The 20,067-nt window shown below is 40.0% G+C and overlaps 1 protein-coding gene across 1 annotated transcript in view; it reads left to right on the top strand.

The window, feature by feature from the left end:
• Positions 1-12,897, top strand: part of gareml (GRB2 associated, regulator of MAPK1-like) — a 263,131-nt gene extending 250,234 nt beyond the window's left edge. The window contains exon 6 of the mRNA XM_039748129.1: positions 5,022-12,897. Coding sequence (XP_039604063.1) covers positions 5,022-6,051 — 1,030 coding nt within the window. The 3' untranslated portion in view covers positions 6,052-12,897. The remainder of the gene's footprint in view (positions 1-5,021) is intronic.
• Positions 12,898-20,067: the final 7,170 nt, after the last annotated feature.

Below are 20,067 nucleotides of genomic sequence, written 5' to 3'. Positions count from 1 at the left end.
TTGGAACTCCGGAGAGTCGTGCCACGGTCATAAAGGCGGGCCTGTGCTGATTGCGCCTCTCTATATGACTTTTAGAATCGGTCTTATTGCATCAAATCTACGCGCAATTGGGCGATATATTCCAAAATATTAGTGGAGGGCTGTGCCTCCCCTTCCCAGCCCTCTTTAAAATATCCAATAAACCCGGGTTGTCTTCCGTACAGTAATTCAAATGGAGAGAACCCGTAGAGGCTTGAGGAACTTCCCGATATGCAAAGAGGACAAGGGGGAGGAGTTGGTCCCAATCCCTCCCATCCTTGCTGACTACCTTACGTAGCATTTGCTTGAGAGTTTGATTAAATCTCTCCACTAGGCCATCGGTTTGAGGATGATACACCGAGGTCTTTAAATGCTTTATTTTCAGTAACTTGGCAGTCTCCTTGAACGCTTCCGAGGTAAAAGGCGTTCCTTGGTCCGTCAGGACTTCTAGGAATGCCTACCGCAAAAGACTCCTACTAGTTCCGTGCAATATTTTTGTGGTAGCCGAGCAACGGAACGGCTTCAGGGAATCGGGTAGCATAATCCACGAGGACGAGTATATATTTATATCCTCGGCTGAGGGTTCTAGGGTCCTACTATGTCAACCCCAATCCTATCAAAGGGAACATCAATAAGGGGAAGGGGAACCAGAGGAGCACGGTCCTCCTAGGAATTTGCCGCAGTTGACATTCCGGACAGGAAACGCAAAAGCGCTAACCTCCTCATTAATCCCCGCCAGAAAAACGGAGCTTAATTCGCTCTAATGTTTTATCGGAGCCGAGATGGCCTCCAAGAAGGTGGGAGTGTGCTAACTCGCAAACCTGCCGCCGGTAGGTCCGCTGGATTAGCAACAACTTCGGACCTTCCCTCATGTTCAGCGACCCGATACAACAAATCATTATCAACGACAAAGTGAGGTCCCTGTGGCATGGGCAAATGCGCGCGTTGGCGTTAACGAGAACCACTGCATTCTTTATGTGTTTCAGAGAGTCGCCATTCCACTGTTCTCTTGAAAGAAGCCGGCGTCGCTCTAAACTGAAAGTGCAACTCAGAGAGCGGGTCCGTCTGACCTCAAGGGGCGGAGATTCCTCCTCGCTGCCGGGCGCTAGTGGATGACGTAGTAGCCCGCGACGGTCCGGGAGTGTCTTCGCACTCTCTTGGCCTACCGCCCCACTCCCTGTCGGCTGATTACACGGTGTGGAAGCAACTTGAGATGAATCGTTGTCATCTATAACGAGGCCATAAGTTTTTCGGGGAATGCTTACTAAACTACCGCCGTTACTATCAGACCAGTCTCGCCCGAGGATTACGGGAAACGGAGGATCCGGATGCACCGCCACGTAAGCTGTCGAAGGGTTCCTCCGAAACATACGTAACACCGGGCGGTATTGTATGTGCGGATATCTCCCGTATACATTTTAGACTGGTCTTCTTTTAATCCACTGTTGCGGCAGAATAAAACGGCGAGCAACGACAGACACGCTACTGCCGGAATCGAACAGCGCTGATCTTATGTCCATTAATAAGAAGCTCCCCGTATGTTTATCCGCCAGGGATTGCTAAGGGCACACAAACAACCCGCCATTGTCCCCTACGGTCCGCCTTGTTCCCGACAGGTCGCAAGCCAGACGGCCCGGCGACTTCGGAACAAGCTCTGGAATGCGTGGAAGGGACTGCTTTAGTGGGACATAGCTCCCGGGAGTCCACAGAGCGGCTGTTCTGCCCTCCCAGGTTTCACAGCCGGCCTCTGGGTTTGCAAGAGCTGCAGCAGCTCGTCCATAGAATGGAATTCGCCCCAGGCCGGCTGGGCAAATTCCTGGGGTAGTCTTTTTAGCAGCAGAAAACAGGCCACTTGCTGCACTATTTGTAAGGGGGTTAACTCAATGGCGTAGCCACTCACCCACCTGTTGCCAGAGAGCCATAGCCTGCTCTGACAGCCCTTTGCTTGGGTTAAACTCCCAGTTTATGATTTCCTTCACCTGCCGGCCTGGGGACAACCCATCGCTAACTGGGACCTTGGTCCCGATGGGCAGCTCGGCTTTCCTGCCAAGGAGAGCATACTGAGCCACTCGTGTGTGTTCCCCAGAAGCCAGCCCACGCCTGTGGGTCCCTCTACGTTCTCCACGAGATGGGTGGTCCCCACCGAGTTATGCTCATGGAGCAGAGCCTGCACCGCGTCCTTCCTGACCCTCTGGCGCACTCCCGCCCTGAAACTCGGCCCGTACTCACCCACCTGGTTCCGTGATAGTTCGTGTCCCGGTTCATCGGGACACCATCCTGCCGACTACGCCACTGTAATAAGTGGAGACCAGAGGCGGAAGGTTTGGGGCAGCCACCCGTTTATTACGGTTTCCCGGCTGCAAAAGTCTTTGAGGCATTGTAATAGTTGTTTACACAACAGAGTCCAAAACAGAACTGCCTGCCTAAGCCAAGGCAGTGAGCTTTATAGCACAGAGGGCGGAAATGATGTCGCCCTCTGGGCGGAACTGGAAGTGACATCATCCTTGGGGCCGGAACCGAAGTGACCTCATTCTTGGGGCCGGAACCGGAAGTGATGTGTCCTTCCTGGAAATGGCGGCTCCTGGTGGGATTTCCGGGTAAGACCTGCAGAGAACTCAGAAAGAGCGTCAGTGCACCCCGCCCCCCCCTGGGCAGATGTATAAACAGTATTTCCTAAGCCCTTCAGCTGCTTCCCATGCACACGTGTGTGACACAGGACAGTAAGACACCCCAACTATGTCAAATATTGAGAGAAGAATACTTCACACAATGGGGTGTAACAAAATATCAATTTACTAGTGACCTCTTAGAAAGGTATGATCAAGTGTACAATAGATGCGAGTGTGCTTTGTGATAAACTAACACACAATTCATGGTTGGTTCTCGCTTTGTGCCTAATGTTATGGCCCTCCTGAGACCTGGAGCAGTTCAAGAAATGAATGAATAAATTGATTCACGAAACTTTTTGTCAGCCTTCATTGCCAGGCCAGGAAGATGCTCTGCTGGATAATGGAGCATGCTTTCACTATTGTATTTCAAATAGTTTGAGGTAAAACAGAAATATGTGGAGTGTTATTTTAATTTTAAATAAAATATATTTCAGTGTTTTAGTTTCTATAGTCAGAAATATTTTAGGTGGCAATGATTCTCTCATGCTTATTTGACAACTGAACAGTGAAGTTTTTTTTTAAAGTAAAATTTCGCGGAGGATAATATTTACAAAATGTGCAAATGTCACAAGGTTTATAAGGCATTTCAAGTTCCCTAATAGCAGCAGTACAATGAATGTAATGTCTTGTAAATTATGGTAACTGAGGATAAGTCATCTGGCAATAAATGAGGAAGGCAAAACTACCACTTTGACAGATGCTAGAGAAAATAAATTTATGAGGCTTCACGGTCCTGCAAAAAAACAATGGAAGATTTGATCAGCTGGTCTCTGTCTGGTCATTCTACATTTTATTTCCCTGGAGGACACTGTGTGTGATTTTAGTGAAGTCATACAACATTTTGATAGTGGGTTTGTTAACAATGATGACATTGTCAACAATTTCTATCATCATCATCGCTGGTGGCACAGAGAAGCAGTGTTTAGCGGTGCCACCACACAGCTCCAGGACACTTATTTTGTATTTCTGCCTAGTCCTTCTCTTTGTTGTGTTTGCTTCTTCTCCCACTGTCAATGTGGGTTCTTTTCCAGGTACTCCAGTGTCCTCCAACATACAGCAGAGTGAGTTGACTGGCTACTCTAAATTGCCCTGTTGTAACTGAATATTACAGAAGCTGTGTCTTGTCCAGATTTGGTTCCTGCCTCACAAGTAATGTTGTATTCCTTTTACTGTGGAACCTTGGGTCACGAACGTCTCGGAAAATGTACAAATCGGGTTACAACCAAAAAGTTTGCCAAACTTTTGCATCTGTTCACGACCACACACTCGGGTGACGAACAAGCCAATTTCCCCTCCGGTTTTTACGCGCCAATGATTTCCGCACGTGTTCAGTCTCTCCCTGTGCATTCGCAGTGAACTCTTTGTGCTCTATTTCGTTTCCCTTCCGGTTCATACGTGCCGGTGATTTATGCACGTGTTCAGTCTCTCCCTGTACAGTACATTGTTCTCGGTCAGATGTGCATTGCACAAAGGGACTTTACCTCAAAACTGTAATCTCCTCTCCACTCAATTCCTCCTCACTTCCTTCATGGCAGAACTCAACTCATGCAAGGTTAGTTTTCTTGTTGTTTATGGATAGTTTTTGTATAAATTAAGGATTTTTCAAAAGTAAATGTTTTTCCCTGTGCTTAAAACTCATTAGAAAAAGTGTTTACAGCGAGTGGTTTGTAGGTTCGTAAGGCTATAGCGTGAAATCCAGCAATGTTACTTTTCTTGGTTGTTTATGGTTAGTTTTTGTATAAATTACGTATTTTTCAAATGTTCATTTTTTCCCTGTGCTTAAAACTCATTTAAAGTGTTTTTAGCGAGGGTTTCGTGAAGCTGTAGCGTAAACTCTTGCAATGTTAGTTTTCTCTGTTCAAGGTTTTCTCAGTGTTATTCAATGTTTTTACATTTAGTTTACTATTACACTGTGCAATCTATGGTATAATTAACTATTTTTGTGCTTAAAAATTTTTTTAAAAATATTTACATATAGTTTGTGCGGCCCGGAATGGATTGATTGTATTTACATACAATCCTTTGAGGGAAACTACTTTGAGGTTTCACTGTATGTGGTTTTTGTAGTATTTTATTTCTTCTGAGATGAAACAAAACAATGTCATAGGATACTAATCTAGTTTATGTTACAAATTCCCAAAGTATATTATCTTATAAAGAGATTGCTTGCAGTCTCATAACTTGAAGAAGCCATTTGCCTCTAGTTACAGTATGTATAATATAATAAAACTAATTACTAATACGAGTTGTGTGAAAATGTCATACCTATGTGGTACCATTGACCTGTAAATAATTTCCCCTAGTAATGTCTATTTGGTTTTTTTTTTTTGGCAGCTCTGGAACTCGCAGTGGCAGCTGTTCACCTTCTCCAGATTCTTACTCTCTTTACTGCTATCCATGTACCTGGGGAGACTGCAAGTCTGTCGATTCAACCACCCGCCAACTTTCAGGAAGCAATGCCGCACCTGGTGTGCAACCAGTCCCAACGTCCTGGTCAGACCCTTGGGCTTACACAGAGAGTATGCCTAGTGTGGCCAGTGGACGCTCCACACCTCTCCTCAGCACTGATATGGCTTATAAAAGTTACTACAGTTGCCCAAGACTAAAACCCCCACAGTCACAGAAACGTTTTGCTCCATTTGGTGCCCTGAACCCATTTGCGAATCCAGGATATTCATGCAGTCCTTCCTCTTCTCCTGCTGATTGGCTAGAACCTGCAGAGAGGCAGAAGTCCCCATCATTGGCCTCTGAGGCATTTGACCCTTTTGATCCAGCAAACAGCCGAAGTGCCTCTCCTGATATTACTTCTATCAACTCGGGAGATATGAGGTTCAGCCAGGAACTCCGGAACTGCCAGCAGGAGCAGGTCTATAAATCGAGTGATGGGGGGCTGTGTCCACCTCCACCACCTCGACCACCCAAGAGTTTTGAAGCTGAGAACATCATTATCAGAAGCACAGCCCCGCTTTCTCCAACAATTGTGAGAGGCGCAGAGGGCGGCATTACTAGAGTCTACCTCACCCAAGGGGTTATTGAGGTCCCACCTGTGTCTACCAGGAGCAACCCAGAGACTCCAGCATCAGCACCTTCTTCCCAAGCTCCCAGTGTGCCAAGAGCAAATGGGGATGGGTCTGCCTGGCACCCTCCCTCTGACCTGTCCACACTATCAGTGGAGGAGGTCTCCAAGTGCCTAAGGTTTATTGGTCTCTCAGAAGATGTTGTAACATTTTTTGTGCGAGAACGGATTGACGGGAGCATCTTTGTACAGCTGACGGAGGAGATCCTTTCAGATGACTTTAAATTGACAAAACTGCAGGTCAAGAAAATCATGCAGTTTATCAAAGGCTGGAGGCCTAAAATTTAATTCCAGTTTAGGTAAAGGTGTTGATGGCCCTTCAAATTACTACTCATAGGGGGAATGCTACCTGACTAAATCGCAACAAATAATTGAAAATAAAGCACAGATGTTATCAAAAGTGGGAAACTGAAACTGTTTTTTTAGGAGCAGATTTTTCTTAAATCATGGAAGTAACATAGAAGCTGTGATGTGTAACATTTGGCAGTGTAATATTTACAGGCTCAATTTACTGTATATCATCAAAGGCATAAACAGGCTATTTGGGGCATTTACTTTTCTTACCATGAAGAGGTTTCAGGCGTTCATTAAGTTCTAGAAGGACTTAACTGCTTGTTATTACCAAGTGCTAGCACTTTAAATCTGTCTAAATTAAGCAGGTCCCTTTGCTTTTGGACAGTTGTGAAATGAGGTGCTGAGGTGCTATTAGAAACTAAGAAATATTAAAGCTACTTATTAGCCAAGGCCAAGGGAGACTTCTTAGCTTAGACAGCAAAGTGCTAGCACTTGAACGGCAAACATCTGTCCACGTAAGAGCATAGTTTACCCAGAATATTTGGTCTTGCTGTCACAGTGATGCTGTGAATTAGCAAATGGCTAATCTGAACATTTAAACAAGAGTGCAATTCTTCTAAAGGTTCAGAAACTATAGCCTGTAGCAGCCCTTTGATTGTGGTTGCTGTTTTTACGAAATCAGTTTCATAAAGAGAAGCCCGTTATTTATCATTTAATTTTCCTCATTTTTGATCAAAGCACATTGGTTTCTGAAGAAGTTTTGTTTCAAAATTTTGAAATGTATAGGACCCTCTCCTGTTGGATCAGAATTTGGATTAAGCCTGTGCAGAAAATGAATCCATGGCTGGCTATTTTGTTATCTGCTACCCCTCAGCAGGACAAGTAGAGCAGAATCTCAACAAGAAAACACACTGATTGTATTTATTATGTAGGATTTCATTTTCCCTTTTGTTTCACAATAATTTAATTTCTTTTTAAAATGTGTGTATAGATATTTCTTTATTCTTAACTCTAGTCTACTCCATTAACGTCTTTAAATTTCTTGTAAAATAAAGAAGGTTATATAGTAAAGTAAAGGGCTGTATATTAAAGTAGCTTTAATAATTTATCCAGTGTCATTTGCTCCCAACAGACATTTTAAAGTGGAAATGTAATTAAAGAGTGGCCTCATAAGAAATATAGGACTTGGTACATTGTCTGCCCAGTCCACTTGCTGGATAAATCAATCCACTGATTTTCAAATTTACTTCATCCAGTTGAGACTGGTGGGGTCACAACAGCATCAGGCGCAATATAGGAACTAATCCTGAGGTTGGGCAAAATCGGATATTAGATCTTTGTGGAAAAGGAAAATACTGTACCTACTGGTAGAAGTAATGGCAATTATGGGGAATCTACAATATTTCCAAATTTCAAAGAGAACTTGATCATTTAGGACAAGCCTTCATAAATCTGAGTACTCAGACAATAACAAAATCCTATTATTGAAGCAGCCGTACACTTCTAAATTGAATATCCAAATATAAATAGACTTGACCACTGTGAGTGAATATTTCTGTGCAAGTAACAAAAAAAGGTTTGTCAAAGGAGTTTCAATCTGACATTCGATATAAATTAAAGGAGACCTGAGGACAACCAAAATGTATGCAAGTATTTAGTTGTGACATGAAGGTTATTATCTGACATTTTATTAACAATATAGTGTCAAATATACATAAAATAACCTAAAGAAATTGCCACCACAGTTTTCATGTGCTTTTTAAAAAGTTCTTCTCAACCAACCTTTTGTAAAGAGCTTTGAGAAGAATGTTTTCACAGGATATTAAAAGGCATTCACGCAAGCTTATTTAATTTACAGTGTTGGGGTTATGTCTCTGAGTCATTCTTACCCTGTGTGTCTGATTAGCCCAGTAACAAGGGCAAAGTTATATTGGGGCAACTGGCCTTTGGTCCATGATTCCTTACTATGATTATTCACAGCAAGTCCACCTTTGGTGCTTCCTTCATTCACCACTCGGAGAAGGTTCCTTTCACACAAGCAATAAATAAAACTGAAGCACAATGCTGCCATATAGCAATCACGTTCATTTGATATAGTGCCTTTCATACTTTTAAAACTTCAACTGTTTATTTTTCCACTTAAATTTGCAGTCACATCCAGCAGTGCCCTAACAGCTCACATATACTCATCATTTTTCTTGAAATGCAGTTTTAGAAAAGGAATATTTTATTTTATTGCTTGGTCCTGATGCTTGATGTGTAGATTCTAATTCTATTCTTTAACCATGTTGGGATTGGTACCAGTCACCCCCATGATCCTGAATTAGATAGAGCCAGTATATAAGAGGGACAGAGGGGTGAACATCTCCAAGATCCGCTTTAAAACACGTCATCACATGCCAATGCAAACCTCATCCGTGTTGTAATTTCCTCACAACTACAAGTTATTGTTATGAAGATACATATAATTAGCAATACGCAGAAGAAAAACTCAATTTTTGGCAAAAAATTTATTTCGAAAGAGTAGTTTGGTGGTTATCAATGCTGCCTCCAGCTCCAGGACACTTGGTTTGATTTCTAGCCTAGTAGTTATCAGTGAGTGCATTTACAGTACATGCACACAGAAAACCGGGTTAAGATGGGTAATGGATTAAGGTAGAAATGTGGGTTTTTTAACCCCCCACATGTATGAGACCATTTACGGAGTTCTGCTTTGGCAAAATGCTTCAATATCATAAAAACGCACTAACAAAAATAGATTAAACATCATCAACGTCTGCTATGAATCTAAGAACAAGCATGGAGGCTGTGTCTCCGTGGATTGTGCTCTTGAACGTAGCACTGTATGTTTAGTTCATCAACATAAATTCAGTGATTTCTGAAATATTGACACAGATTATTTTAACCAGGAGAAGGAAAGATGTGATCGCCCAAACTTTTGCCTTAGAAAATGTATCTTTGTGGACACTTCCACCAAGTTTTACCCGTGGCTACAGGATGCATGTGCAAAGCAAAGACATACACAAGCTAACAGAGTGCAACAGACAGGCGTAGACTATAAAATCCTTAACTGCAATCCAGTTAAGGGTTTACATGGTTATATAACTAGGTTACTTGAGGAAGAAATCAACATATGTTAACCTGGTTTCTCATGATACTGCTATCTAGCTTTCTCTAACCGGATTAAGGGTATACATGGCATTTTTAAAGGTGGGTGAATGACCGAGTGATTAAAGCGTGTGTGAACACACTCATTGTACAGTCTACCTATTCTTCCCATGTTTGTGCACTTTTTTCTCCAGATTCTCAACTTTCTTTCCACATCCCAAAGTCTTGTAGGTCAATTAAATTGATAACTGAATATATCTGTGTTGGCATGTACCTACGTATGCCTTTCATTTGATTTGTTAAAGAAATATGTTTTTCCTTAATATTTGCTTATTTGAAGATAGCAATACAGAATTCAGCAGCCTAGAAGTTTGTAAATCATTCAGAAAGCAATAATTTGAAAGAATAAAGTGATGCTTTTCTTTGCCAACAATGTTTGTTATACTGTATAGTACTTTTCATAGAACACTCTCATAGAACACAATGGCTAAATTTGAAACAACAAGTAAAAGCGTGATACAAGATCACAAAAATAACTCGATAAATTAAAGAAATATTGGCATTGATATAAGTCCACACAAGTTTTAACAGTTGATTTCTGTTTATTTTATACATTGAGCAATTCAGCATGCAGAGCTTGGCACACATAATGCTCAGTGTATACCAATATTTAAAATTCAGATGCATTTATCACTTAGAACCTATGGTAGTAGATGGATATATTTGCTCATTAATTTCATACAGTACTTCTTCATTTTGTACCTGTCATGCCACTGTGTAGGTATTTATGGATGTTAAGATGACTACTTTATGGCCTGCGGGCTAATATCCCCTACCCTAATTTTGACTCCTATCAGTTGGTGTTGTTTTGCCCTCAGTGCTGATAAATTTTATTACTGGTAAAAAGTGACAGAAACTGAGCAGTTGCATTGTTAGAATATTATATGGTCCTATTTTATGATCACATTCATATTAATAAATACCCAGCAATTGTTCATTGTTTTTGTTATAAAAACAGGCAATTCAATCAGAAGGAATTCTTTTAACTCTATGTGTCTTTCAGTACCATGCTGTCAGAAAATTGCTTTACGCACACCATATGAAGCAACATGGAAACTGTTCAGGATCTACTGTGACCATCAAAATATATACATTACACTAAGAGAATTTCGTGTGTGCTATGATGCATATAAGTTGTTTTTTGAAGAAGGGTATTATGATTTTTTTTTCCAGAGTTTTAAAAGAATTTGATAATTACCCATCGGGGAAAAATATATATTGCTATCATGGCCTACTTTTTTTAGCTTCCTAATTGAAATAAGTTGAGAATTGTCATAATATTATTGTGCTAACATCTTGGTGGCACGATTCTCCCATGACATACCTTACACATTCTGCAAAACAGTCCCTGAGCATACTGCAAAACTGACATCATCAATCCATTGTAATCACCTCGTCCCAAGAAGGATGGAGGAGTCCAGAGGAATAGTTGGGATGCCAACCAGGCAATTCCATTTAATTCAGAGTAACAAAAAACAAGTGTATGATGGCACAATAAAAATCAGACAGTCAAAGGCCGTTTCAAAGCTTTAGTTGACTGACATAAAGGTAGCTTTCTGAACAGGTCAGGTTGGAAGCTCTGTCCTGTAGCAGGCTTGAGTCCAAATGAGACCCCTCATTCTGAGGACGTCTGTTCTAAGACTCCATTCGGAGGAGCTGGACCTTCTCTGGGTGCCATAGAGCGGTTATGTTCCCATCACCTACTGTATATGGAATATTAGTCTTATGTCAGACAAAGCAGCACACACTGGTCCGGTTTAGAGCCACTAATCACCCTAACAAAACATCTTTGAGAGACGTGCAACATGCAGACTTTCGGATATGCCCATTCTAGTATTCTACCTTAAGATTTCAAAAGAAAATTATTGATATTCCAGGAAATACATATTCAATATAGAATCACAGCAATAATTGTTTTGTTTAATGAAATAGGAGTAACATTAAATGTAGTATTATTTTGTTATTGCAAACCACTTAAAAATGCAAAGGTGTTCTGGGGCAATTTTTATTTTTTCTGGACCGGCACAAGCGCTACAGCCACTGCCTGCTGGAAGGGCATGAACATTTTAATGAAACTTAATCTTCATTGTTGAATTTTCATATCTTTCTTGTATCCACAAGAGTTTGGTTTTTGAGGACTGTAGTTTTCTCCCACATTCTAATATGGCTCATACTTGGATAATTAGCATGGGTAAACTTGGCTTGTCCATGCACAAGTATGGTCTATAATGAAGTGCTGTCCTGTTTAATGTTACATTTTGCTTGTACCTGATACCTTCAGAATATAATCACACTATCCAAAATGCTGAATTGAAACCAACCAGTTCAGAAAATGAGAAATAAAATGAATGTGGGTGCATGCATTCTTTACTGTGTCCTGCATTTTATTTGTATACCATCCAGGCTCCCATATTGCATTGCTTCCTACAATTCCAGCCATTAATTTTTCATCAAATGGGATTAGAAAATGGGATACATAATACAAAAAATATATATACTAAAAACTGTGTGCGCTGCATGGTGACATAGTGTATACAGATGGCACCTCCTCATAGCTCTACATCCATAAGCATGAATCCATCCTAGGCTTTGCCTGTGTCAAGTTTATTTAATTGGAGACTCTGAACTGGCCTAGTGTAAGTGAGTATGCCCTGTGACAGACTAGGACCTTGTTCAGGGATGGTCCTTGCTTTGTACCCAATTTGGGCAAAATATGGCCCCTTCAATTCTGAATTAGACTGACAAGGTTTAATGACGGAATAAAGGAAAAGTTATATAAATCATTTGTTTACCAGGTTGTTTCTTAAAGTCCCGATATCTATTTGAGTTTCCTACATTTTTAAACAGAATAACTATAGTTCTAGTCCAATTAGATAATAAAGAAAACAGTTTCAACAAAATCTTGATTTACAAAATGATATGCTTTTAAGAGTCATACTGTGTATATGATGGATCGTTGTCAAAACCCTATGAGAGCTGTCTTTTTCCAACCTCCATACCAATTTCACAGCAATATAACTTGCATAAAGACTTTTGATTCCCACATGAAATGGAATATGAATGCATAATAGTCATTCCAGCTATCAAATCGGATCTGTTTCCTGTTTACCAAGTGATTATATGGCATCAGCAAACACGGATTTCAAGGAAGCTTTTGTGTTTGCTTTTTACGCATAGCTCAGAAATTTGTTCCTTACTTTAACTTGATTCGTTGCACAGTTAAGTATTTTCCCTAAACTGGAGGAACATTTTCTTGTACAATCTGCCTTTTGTGTATCTTTGTCTTGGTTGAATAGCTTATTTTGAAGGGAATAAGTATTAATGTGTTGCCCTTTGTAGCTCTGAAAATGTTTTACTTGCTCTGTAGTTTTTGTTTACTAACTAATAAAGTGAAAGAAAGTGATGTACTGTACAGCACAGTTTATACATGGTGAGAGACTGAGGTGTAATACCCATCTGTAGTTGACAGTAGTGACATTATTAAATGGCCTCATAGCGACAACTTTGAGACCAACAGTGGAAGACTGTGCAGAAAGTGCAACAAAGCTGAAGCGTCCATCAGCATGTTCTCAAAAGACAGCACCTCATAACCAGGCCTGTTTACCAATTAAAATCCTCACTTGCAGAATTTTATAAAATTTTATTTTATTTGCTTGATTTTAAGTTATGTCCTCAACTGCATAGCAGTCTACCCTGAATTCCAGAGTTAATCTGGGTATATCAGCACTTCTATGATGTATATGGTGTCTTTAATAAACATACTATAAGTGTCTTACAAGTCAAACTCTGATAGATTCAGAAAAATTAGTTAAAATAACAAGGTCATGCAAAACGTGAAAAAATCTATAGAAACAAACTTAGTAGAATCTACCTCAATAGGGATTAGCTGATAGTAAGTGAGGGAAGTCATACCAGTGATCATTAGAATATTATTTTAATGATTAATGGAAGATACAAACAGGATATGACTAATTGTTTATCAAAACTACTTAATTCTGTTTACTTCTCTAAAAAATCATATCCTAATCAATACATTTTTCCACAGTTTTGGAAGGCTGAAAATCATTTTGTGGTAAAGTTCAATTCCAGCCATGTTTTAACATTTGTACACTGCTGTGTAGACAGCCTCAAATTTTAAAATTGCCAGTGTTAATGAACTTTTATGGTAGGCACTGTCACTGATATTGTGTCTTAAATAATAGTCAAGATCACATTCTAATGTTTCCAAGATGGATGCCCTTTATTACAACACGCTTGAGATAGTCGTACATACTGTAAGAACAGGTTGGTTGTCTATTCCAGACTAAGTACGATTGGAGAGCTTTCAGTTTAAAAGCCACAATAATTGGCTAACACATTTAAGAAATGCATTCGTTTGTACCAATCATCATATAGATAAATAGTATAATCCATAATACACCATAGATCTTTGTAGATTGAAGGGTCCCAAAATAGTCAAATAGATTGAAAGTCTTTGGAAAACATCCTATCATTAAATTGGAACTTCTTACATATAATACTACAGCTAAAAGTTTAAATGTCATATGATCTAAATATCTAAATGATAAGTGTTCAGGAAACAAATGGAAGTACAGGAAAGGTACACTCACAGCACTTCACAAATTCACACATAGTTTTCCCAATTAAAATTTAAATGTGTCTACATAGGAATTGTGTCTTCCTATTTGCACTTTAAGTTGTAATTTAGCACTGTGTTTCTTGGATTGGTATCCATGGATTCTCTGCAATAAGCCCATTAGATTTCTTTTCTTTTTGCTCTTGTAGTCAGTCACTTGTGGACTCATAAATTGGGCCTGTGTTCATGTTTTTAAAGTCTTTTACCCATGTTCTGATGCTGATAGTACTAATGCAGACATCATTCTGTTTGCGTTAAAAGTGTGTGATTATCAGCTGTATGTTTTACTCATTCACAATCACTTCCATCACAATTTCTTGTCAAAATGACATGTTCTTGTCAGTAATTTTCTCAGTCTGATCTATTAGCAAAATAATAACTGATGCTGCTGATATAACTTGTATTCAGATGTGAGATGATGGATGAAAATACTTGTTACAAAACTTCACAATATAATATCATCAGGCATTTCTTGGTACAGTGGTACCTCGGTATACTTACAAAATCTGTTCCAGATCCTTTGACTTATATCAAACAGGACGCATACCAAACACATTTTTCCCATAAGAAATAGAGGGAAAATGGTTAATCCATTCCCATGAAAAAAAATCCTATTGTTATTGGCATATTATACATTGATGGGGTTGTATAAAATAATTTAAACACTGCTTAATACTAAAATACGTAAATAAAAAAAACATATAGATTAAATTAATGAAAATTTAACCTCACTTTACTTTTAAAAATTTCTTTGTTTTTCACAATCGTAGATACCGCCGTTCTTGGCATACAGTAGGCAGCAGCCAAGTCCTGGATACGCATGCCACCTTCATACTTTTCAATAATCAATTCAAATTTACACGAAAAAACACAAAATCACGTGAAAATTCCCAGAGAGGTATAGTGCGTACTGACGCTTGTGGGCAGTCGTGGCTTTGTCTCGAGAGAGGTAAACAAGGGTAGCACGCGGGTTGTATTCCAAACAAAGGTTGTATACCAAGCAAAATTTTTCGCGTCCAAACAGGACATATACCAAGTTGGACTTATTCGAAAAGTGGACGTATAACAAGGTACCACTGTATTTCCAATATGCTCATTATCTCTGCTATCACTCTTATAGAAGGGAGTACATTAGTAGTATGTTATGACAATAAAGTGCATGGGTGTGAGATAAGATTGAAACTTTTTTTAATTATACGGAGAAATTTATACTTAAGGTTCCTTTCTTCCCCTTTGAACCCATTTTTCAGCCTTTTTAACCACTTTAGTACACAGGTTGACATTTGATTAGGATTTACAAACTCCATCTGGTTTTCATTTCCAACTGCTTGTTAATCAGTAACTTCCTTTTTCTTCTCAAATAGGTGTCAGAAAGGCTTGCGGTCTATAGTTTATCTATCTATAAGAAATGTGGTAAATATCGGTATTTTATTCATAAAGGTTGATTACTTGTCCTGAACCTATTAAAATTGTGCTGTCTGAAATCATTTTTTTTATTTCTGAAGATGACTCATTGGTGCAACTGGCTGTAAATGAGACTTTACAACAACATTTATATACAGTTCATGAAAGTAGCTCCAGTTCATTCATTTTCCACCACTTATCCAAGATCAAGTTGCAGGACCAACAGTCTTAGCAATGATCCCCATGCATCCCTCATGAAGTAAGATTCCAAGGTGTTCCTAGGCCATCTGGGAAATATAATCCTCCCAGTGAGCCCTGGGTCTTCTCCAGGGTATCCTCCCTGCTGGTTATGTCCATAAATACCTCCAGAGGGAGGCGTCTGGGTGGAATCTGTATCAGATTCCATTCTGATACCCAAACTACCCCATTTGGCTTCTTTCAATGCTCATTCTCATTATGTCTCTAAGGGAGAGCCCAGCCAACCTGCAGAAAAAGCTCATTTTCACAGCTTGTACTCTCAATCTTGTACTTTCTGTCATTACTCAAAGTTCATGCCTATAGGTCAGGGTAGGGATATAAACTGCTAAAGTGAGTGCTTGGCCTAGTAGCTCAAATAATTTTTCAATAATAACAGCTACAGTTGCTCACGACAGTATAAACTCAAAATTAGCTATTTTTAACAGGTTGTATAAAACAGTAGGGAATCAAAATGCCTACCTTAATAACAAAAACTATGGTCAAGTGGCCAAGGAGAAGAGGAAAATAAAAACTCCAGTTGGTGGGGTGACTCAGAATTTTCTGCTTATTTTTATTTGTGCTTATACTAATGAACAATTTAGAGGACACGAACAGAGAAGTTATCTATCAGTTTGTTTTCTGGCTTGCAAGAACATAGGGAGATACCAGCAACAGGGCAAGAACAAAATCTAGGCAGGTTGCTCACTTGTTTTGAGGACCAAGGGAATGTCCTGGTACACGGCTTGGGTGCTATTGACTGACGCCATTGTCAATCTGAGTAAATAGGTTGTGAATTTAGATAGGAGAAGATAAAGAGCATGGAATCTGACATGCAGTTAGACCAGTGAATGTTTTCTTCTGTATGACAGCAATGTGCTCTACATTCTTGCAACAACAACTTGCAAAATATCTACTTGGGTTTACATGTATAAATACTCCATGAATTGTTTGATTGTTGGCAGATATTTTTACTTTCTTAATTTATTTGAATGCAGAGACCACTTCATGATGTATGAATTTTGTTGTAGACAGAGAATGAGCTATTTGCCAATGTGGTCATTGATCATTGCTTGTCATATACAGTAGCTTCTTATCAAAAAGTTTTTGATCTTTGGATGTGCACTGAATGTTTGCCTTGCATCCTAACAAGTTTAAAAAATGGACACAAAGCTGTACCCATTTAATTCTGTACCAGCCTGTAACTAACTGCCTGACCTTATGTTCCTTTTATGATATTTTAAAAGCAGTTTTTATATGCGACAAATTTAAATTCCTATCCAAATTTAATTTATAAGTTCTTGGCAGCCATTTTATAACTTGGATTTCTTGGTTATCAGTTTTATCGTAATAGAAAATCAGATAATTGCTTCCACATGATTCTTACTGCTGTTGAAAAACCTAATGATACTGTAAGGAGTCAAGTTAAGAAGAGGCCTCCATATAAGACAGTGTGGCCTGTCACATATACTGCCGATATTTCTGATTCTGGCAGCATGTGTTTCAACTGTGTGTGGCAGACAAAACAGAACATGACATCTGCACACATTAAATTACCCAATCCAAATTTCAGAAGCAGATACCTTACTGTTTCCATTTTAACTAAATGTTGGGATTGGTTTTTACTTTTGTTTGAGTTAAAGAGATGTAATTCCCTAATGGCAATGTAACACTGAGGTTAAATTCTGACTCGACCTGTACTTTTAAGCTTTCGACAAGTTAAGTATTTTTAATTAAATCCCTTATTTGTCTTGTGGACTTGAACCCGGACACAGACAGACGGACATCTTATGTTCACCCAACACACCCTTTATTATGTACAATATTTACAGTTCTACGTGCACTCAAACCCCAGTGCTTCTTGCACCGATTCCCCCAAAGTCCGGGCCTCTCACACACAGTCCTTTAGCCTTTCTGGCCGCCTCCAGTCCTCTCTCCAGCTCCGTCTCTCTTCCACCCAACTTCCGCTCTCGACTGAAGGGAGGTGGCCCCTTAAATAGGAACCCGGATGGGCTCCAGCTGCTTCCCGGCATTCCTCCGAAGACACGCCCCAGTGTGGCGGAAGTGCCGGCTGCACACCCGGAAACCCTCCAGGTGTCCCCTGTCTTCTTCCCCCCAGCACTTCCAGGTGTGGCTCCAGACTTCTACAGGCACCGGGGCACCGCCTGGCGGTGGCCACAGACCCCTGCAGGGCTGGGCTTCCAAGCCCTCTACCCGTGTCTCTCAACGTAACCAGGGCGGTCGCCCCCTCACGGTCTGGAGGAGGCACAAGCCCTCCTCCGGTCCTCCTGGGCGTCCCGGCCAGATGCCACAGTCTTTACAAAAAAAGAAAGATAAACTATGACATTTGTGATATACATATTTACACTACAGACATAATTGTTTCAACTCACTGAAGTTCAAAAAATGTAGTTATTTTTTTGTTCATTGTGAAAACAATGTGCAGTCTGTTTTGTGCTTGTTGTACACTTTAATAAGAACGCTAAAAAGCTTCTGCTTCTTGTAATCAATTGAGCCGAGTCTCTTTTCACAGGATGGACTCCCTAGGCTGTGCTTCTCATAAGCATCATCTGCCCCTCTGTGTTCTTCAACCCTTTTGCATGGATGTCCAAGCACCAGAGTGCACTGCTTCCATTTACTGATATGTGAGCGGCACTGACAGTTTTATGAAGAAGATGGCGTCTGATGGATATCTCAAATAATATTCTACTAAATCAATTTAAAGCTTTCAGTACTATTTTGTAACATTATTCTCCTTAGCTACATAGTTTTTAAATGAATGAGTATGTTATGGGCACATACATGGTGGTGCAGTAGTTGGTGCTGATGCCTCACAGTTCCAGATGCTAGGTTTCTAATCAGTTTCCTCTGTAGGTTACAGGTTGGCAACTTGTTTACCCATAGATGTTTAGTTTAGGAAGATTGGTAATCCTAGACTGGCATAACATGTGAGTGAGTGTGACCTGAATGCTGCTGGTCTCATGCATTGCTATACTGAAATAAGCAATGTAAGGAAAGTTGACAATGCAGGAGTATTTAGGGGTGCCAACACGACCCTCCTCATTTATTGATAGTGTCCAAAATGTGTCATTGGCACAAGGAAAAACAACAAAAAGTCAATCACCATGTAGCGGAGTGGCTTCTGATTAATTTGGCTCTGTTAATGGGTTGTCCGAGCTCCTTTGGTGAGGTCATGTCCCTGATAAAATGACACCTCCTTTCCAGGACGGCCATCCTTTTGAAGTTGAGGGACCGGAAAGGGGGGTGGGGGTCAGTTGCCCTCACTCACCGGTTTGTCAAAACTGTGGAGAACAAAAACGACAAGACAGTTAGCAGCAGCACCCCCTCTTGGCACGGGGTGGTATTACCTACCCTGAAGAGCTTAGATGGTGATCCTCAGACCTGTATGTGTGACAGCAGGTTACGAATATGAGAGACAAATTATGACTAAGAAAAAGAAATTTATAGAGGGAATGTAGACAAACTGAAGCATTCTGCACTTACAGATTTTGTGAATATTTGTTTTAAAGAGCTGCAGGTAGGTAAGGTAGGTGCTTTGTGCATTGACAGATTATATGTTAGCAGCAGGGACTGAAGATAAGACGTTGTGCTTTGCAGACCTTCTCTTTAGTCTCTTATAGACCTCACTGATCTCTGAATTACCTTTCTTAGGCTCTTCAGTTTAAGTGATGATATACTGTATGTTATTATAGGATTGAAATTTAAAAATAACCTAAGAATAAAATAAGTTCTGCGGTGGGCTGGCGCCCTGCCCGGGGTTAGTTTCCTGCCTTGCGCCCTGTGTTGGCTGGGATTGGCTCCAGCAGACCCCTGTGAACCTGTAGTTAGCATATAGCGGGTAGGACAATGGATGGATGGATAAAATTAGTTGAATTTTTGAAAAAGGCCAACCAACACTTTATGCCAACTACAGAACTTACTAAATAGTTTCTCAATTTTTCAATTTAATCATGTTATGTAAACATAATTTAAATTTTATACAGAAATATTTGATCATTTAGTTACATTTAGTATACATTATATTAAAATAATCCTGTATACATTAACCTGCGGTGGATTGGCACCCTGCCCAGGATTGGTTCCTGCCTTGTGCCCTGTGTTGGCTGGGATTGGCTCCAGCAGACTCCCGTGACCCTGTGTTCGGATTCAGCAGGTTAGAAAATGGATGGATGGATGGATATATACAATAACACCAGAAAGACAAAGACAATTAAATAATACATACAACTCCAGCGAAACACAGTTTCAGAGACTCAAAACAGGCACACAACAAATGAAGCCCTAGTGTTAAGTGTGATACCTCCGAATTAGTCTGTAAAAGGTAAAGCCCCAAATAACTGTTTTATTATTCAACACATATTCTGAAAATTCACACAGTGGATTGTGTTCAACTCCCAACCCCTATTTATGTGAAAGGACTTTCATGCTATAACTGACTTTCTACTTATTATGATTCAACTTTGTAAAAGGAAAATAAAGGTTGCCTTTTGTACATTGTTCTGTTCATGCCTATAATTAAGTACATTGTATTAAAAGACTGTAATTTA

Source organism: Polypterus senegalus, chromosome 3, assembly GCF_016835505.1.
Source record: "Polypterus senegalus isolate Bchr_013 chromosome 3, ASM1683550v1, whole genome shotgun sequence".
In the NCBI taxonomy this organism is placed as follows: domain Eukaryota; kingdom Metazoa; phylum Chordata; class Cladistia; order Polypteriformes; family Polypteridae; genus Polypterus; species Polypterus senegalus.
This window is presented reverse-complemented; position numbering and strand designations above follow the sequence as displayed.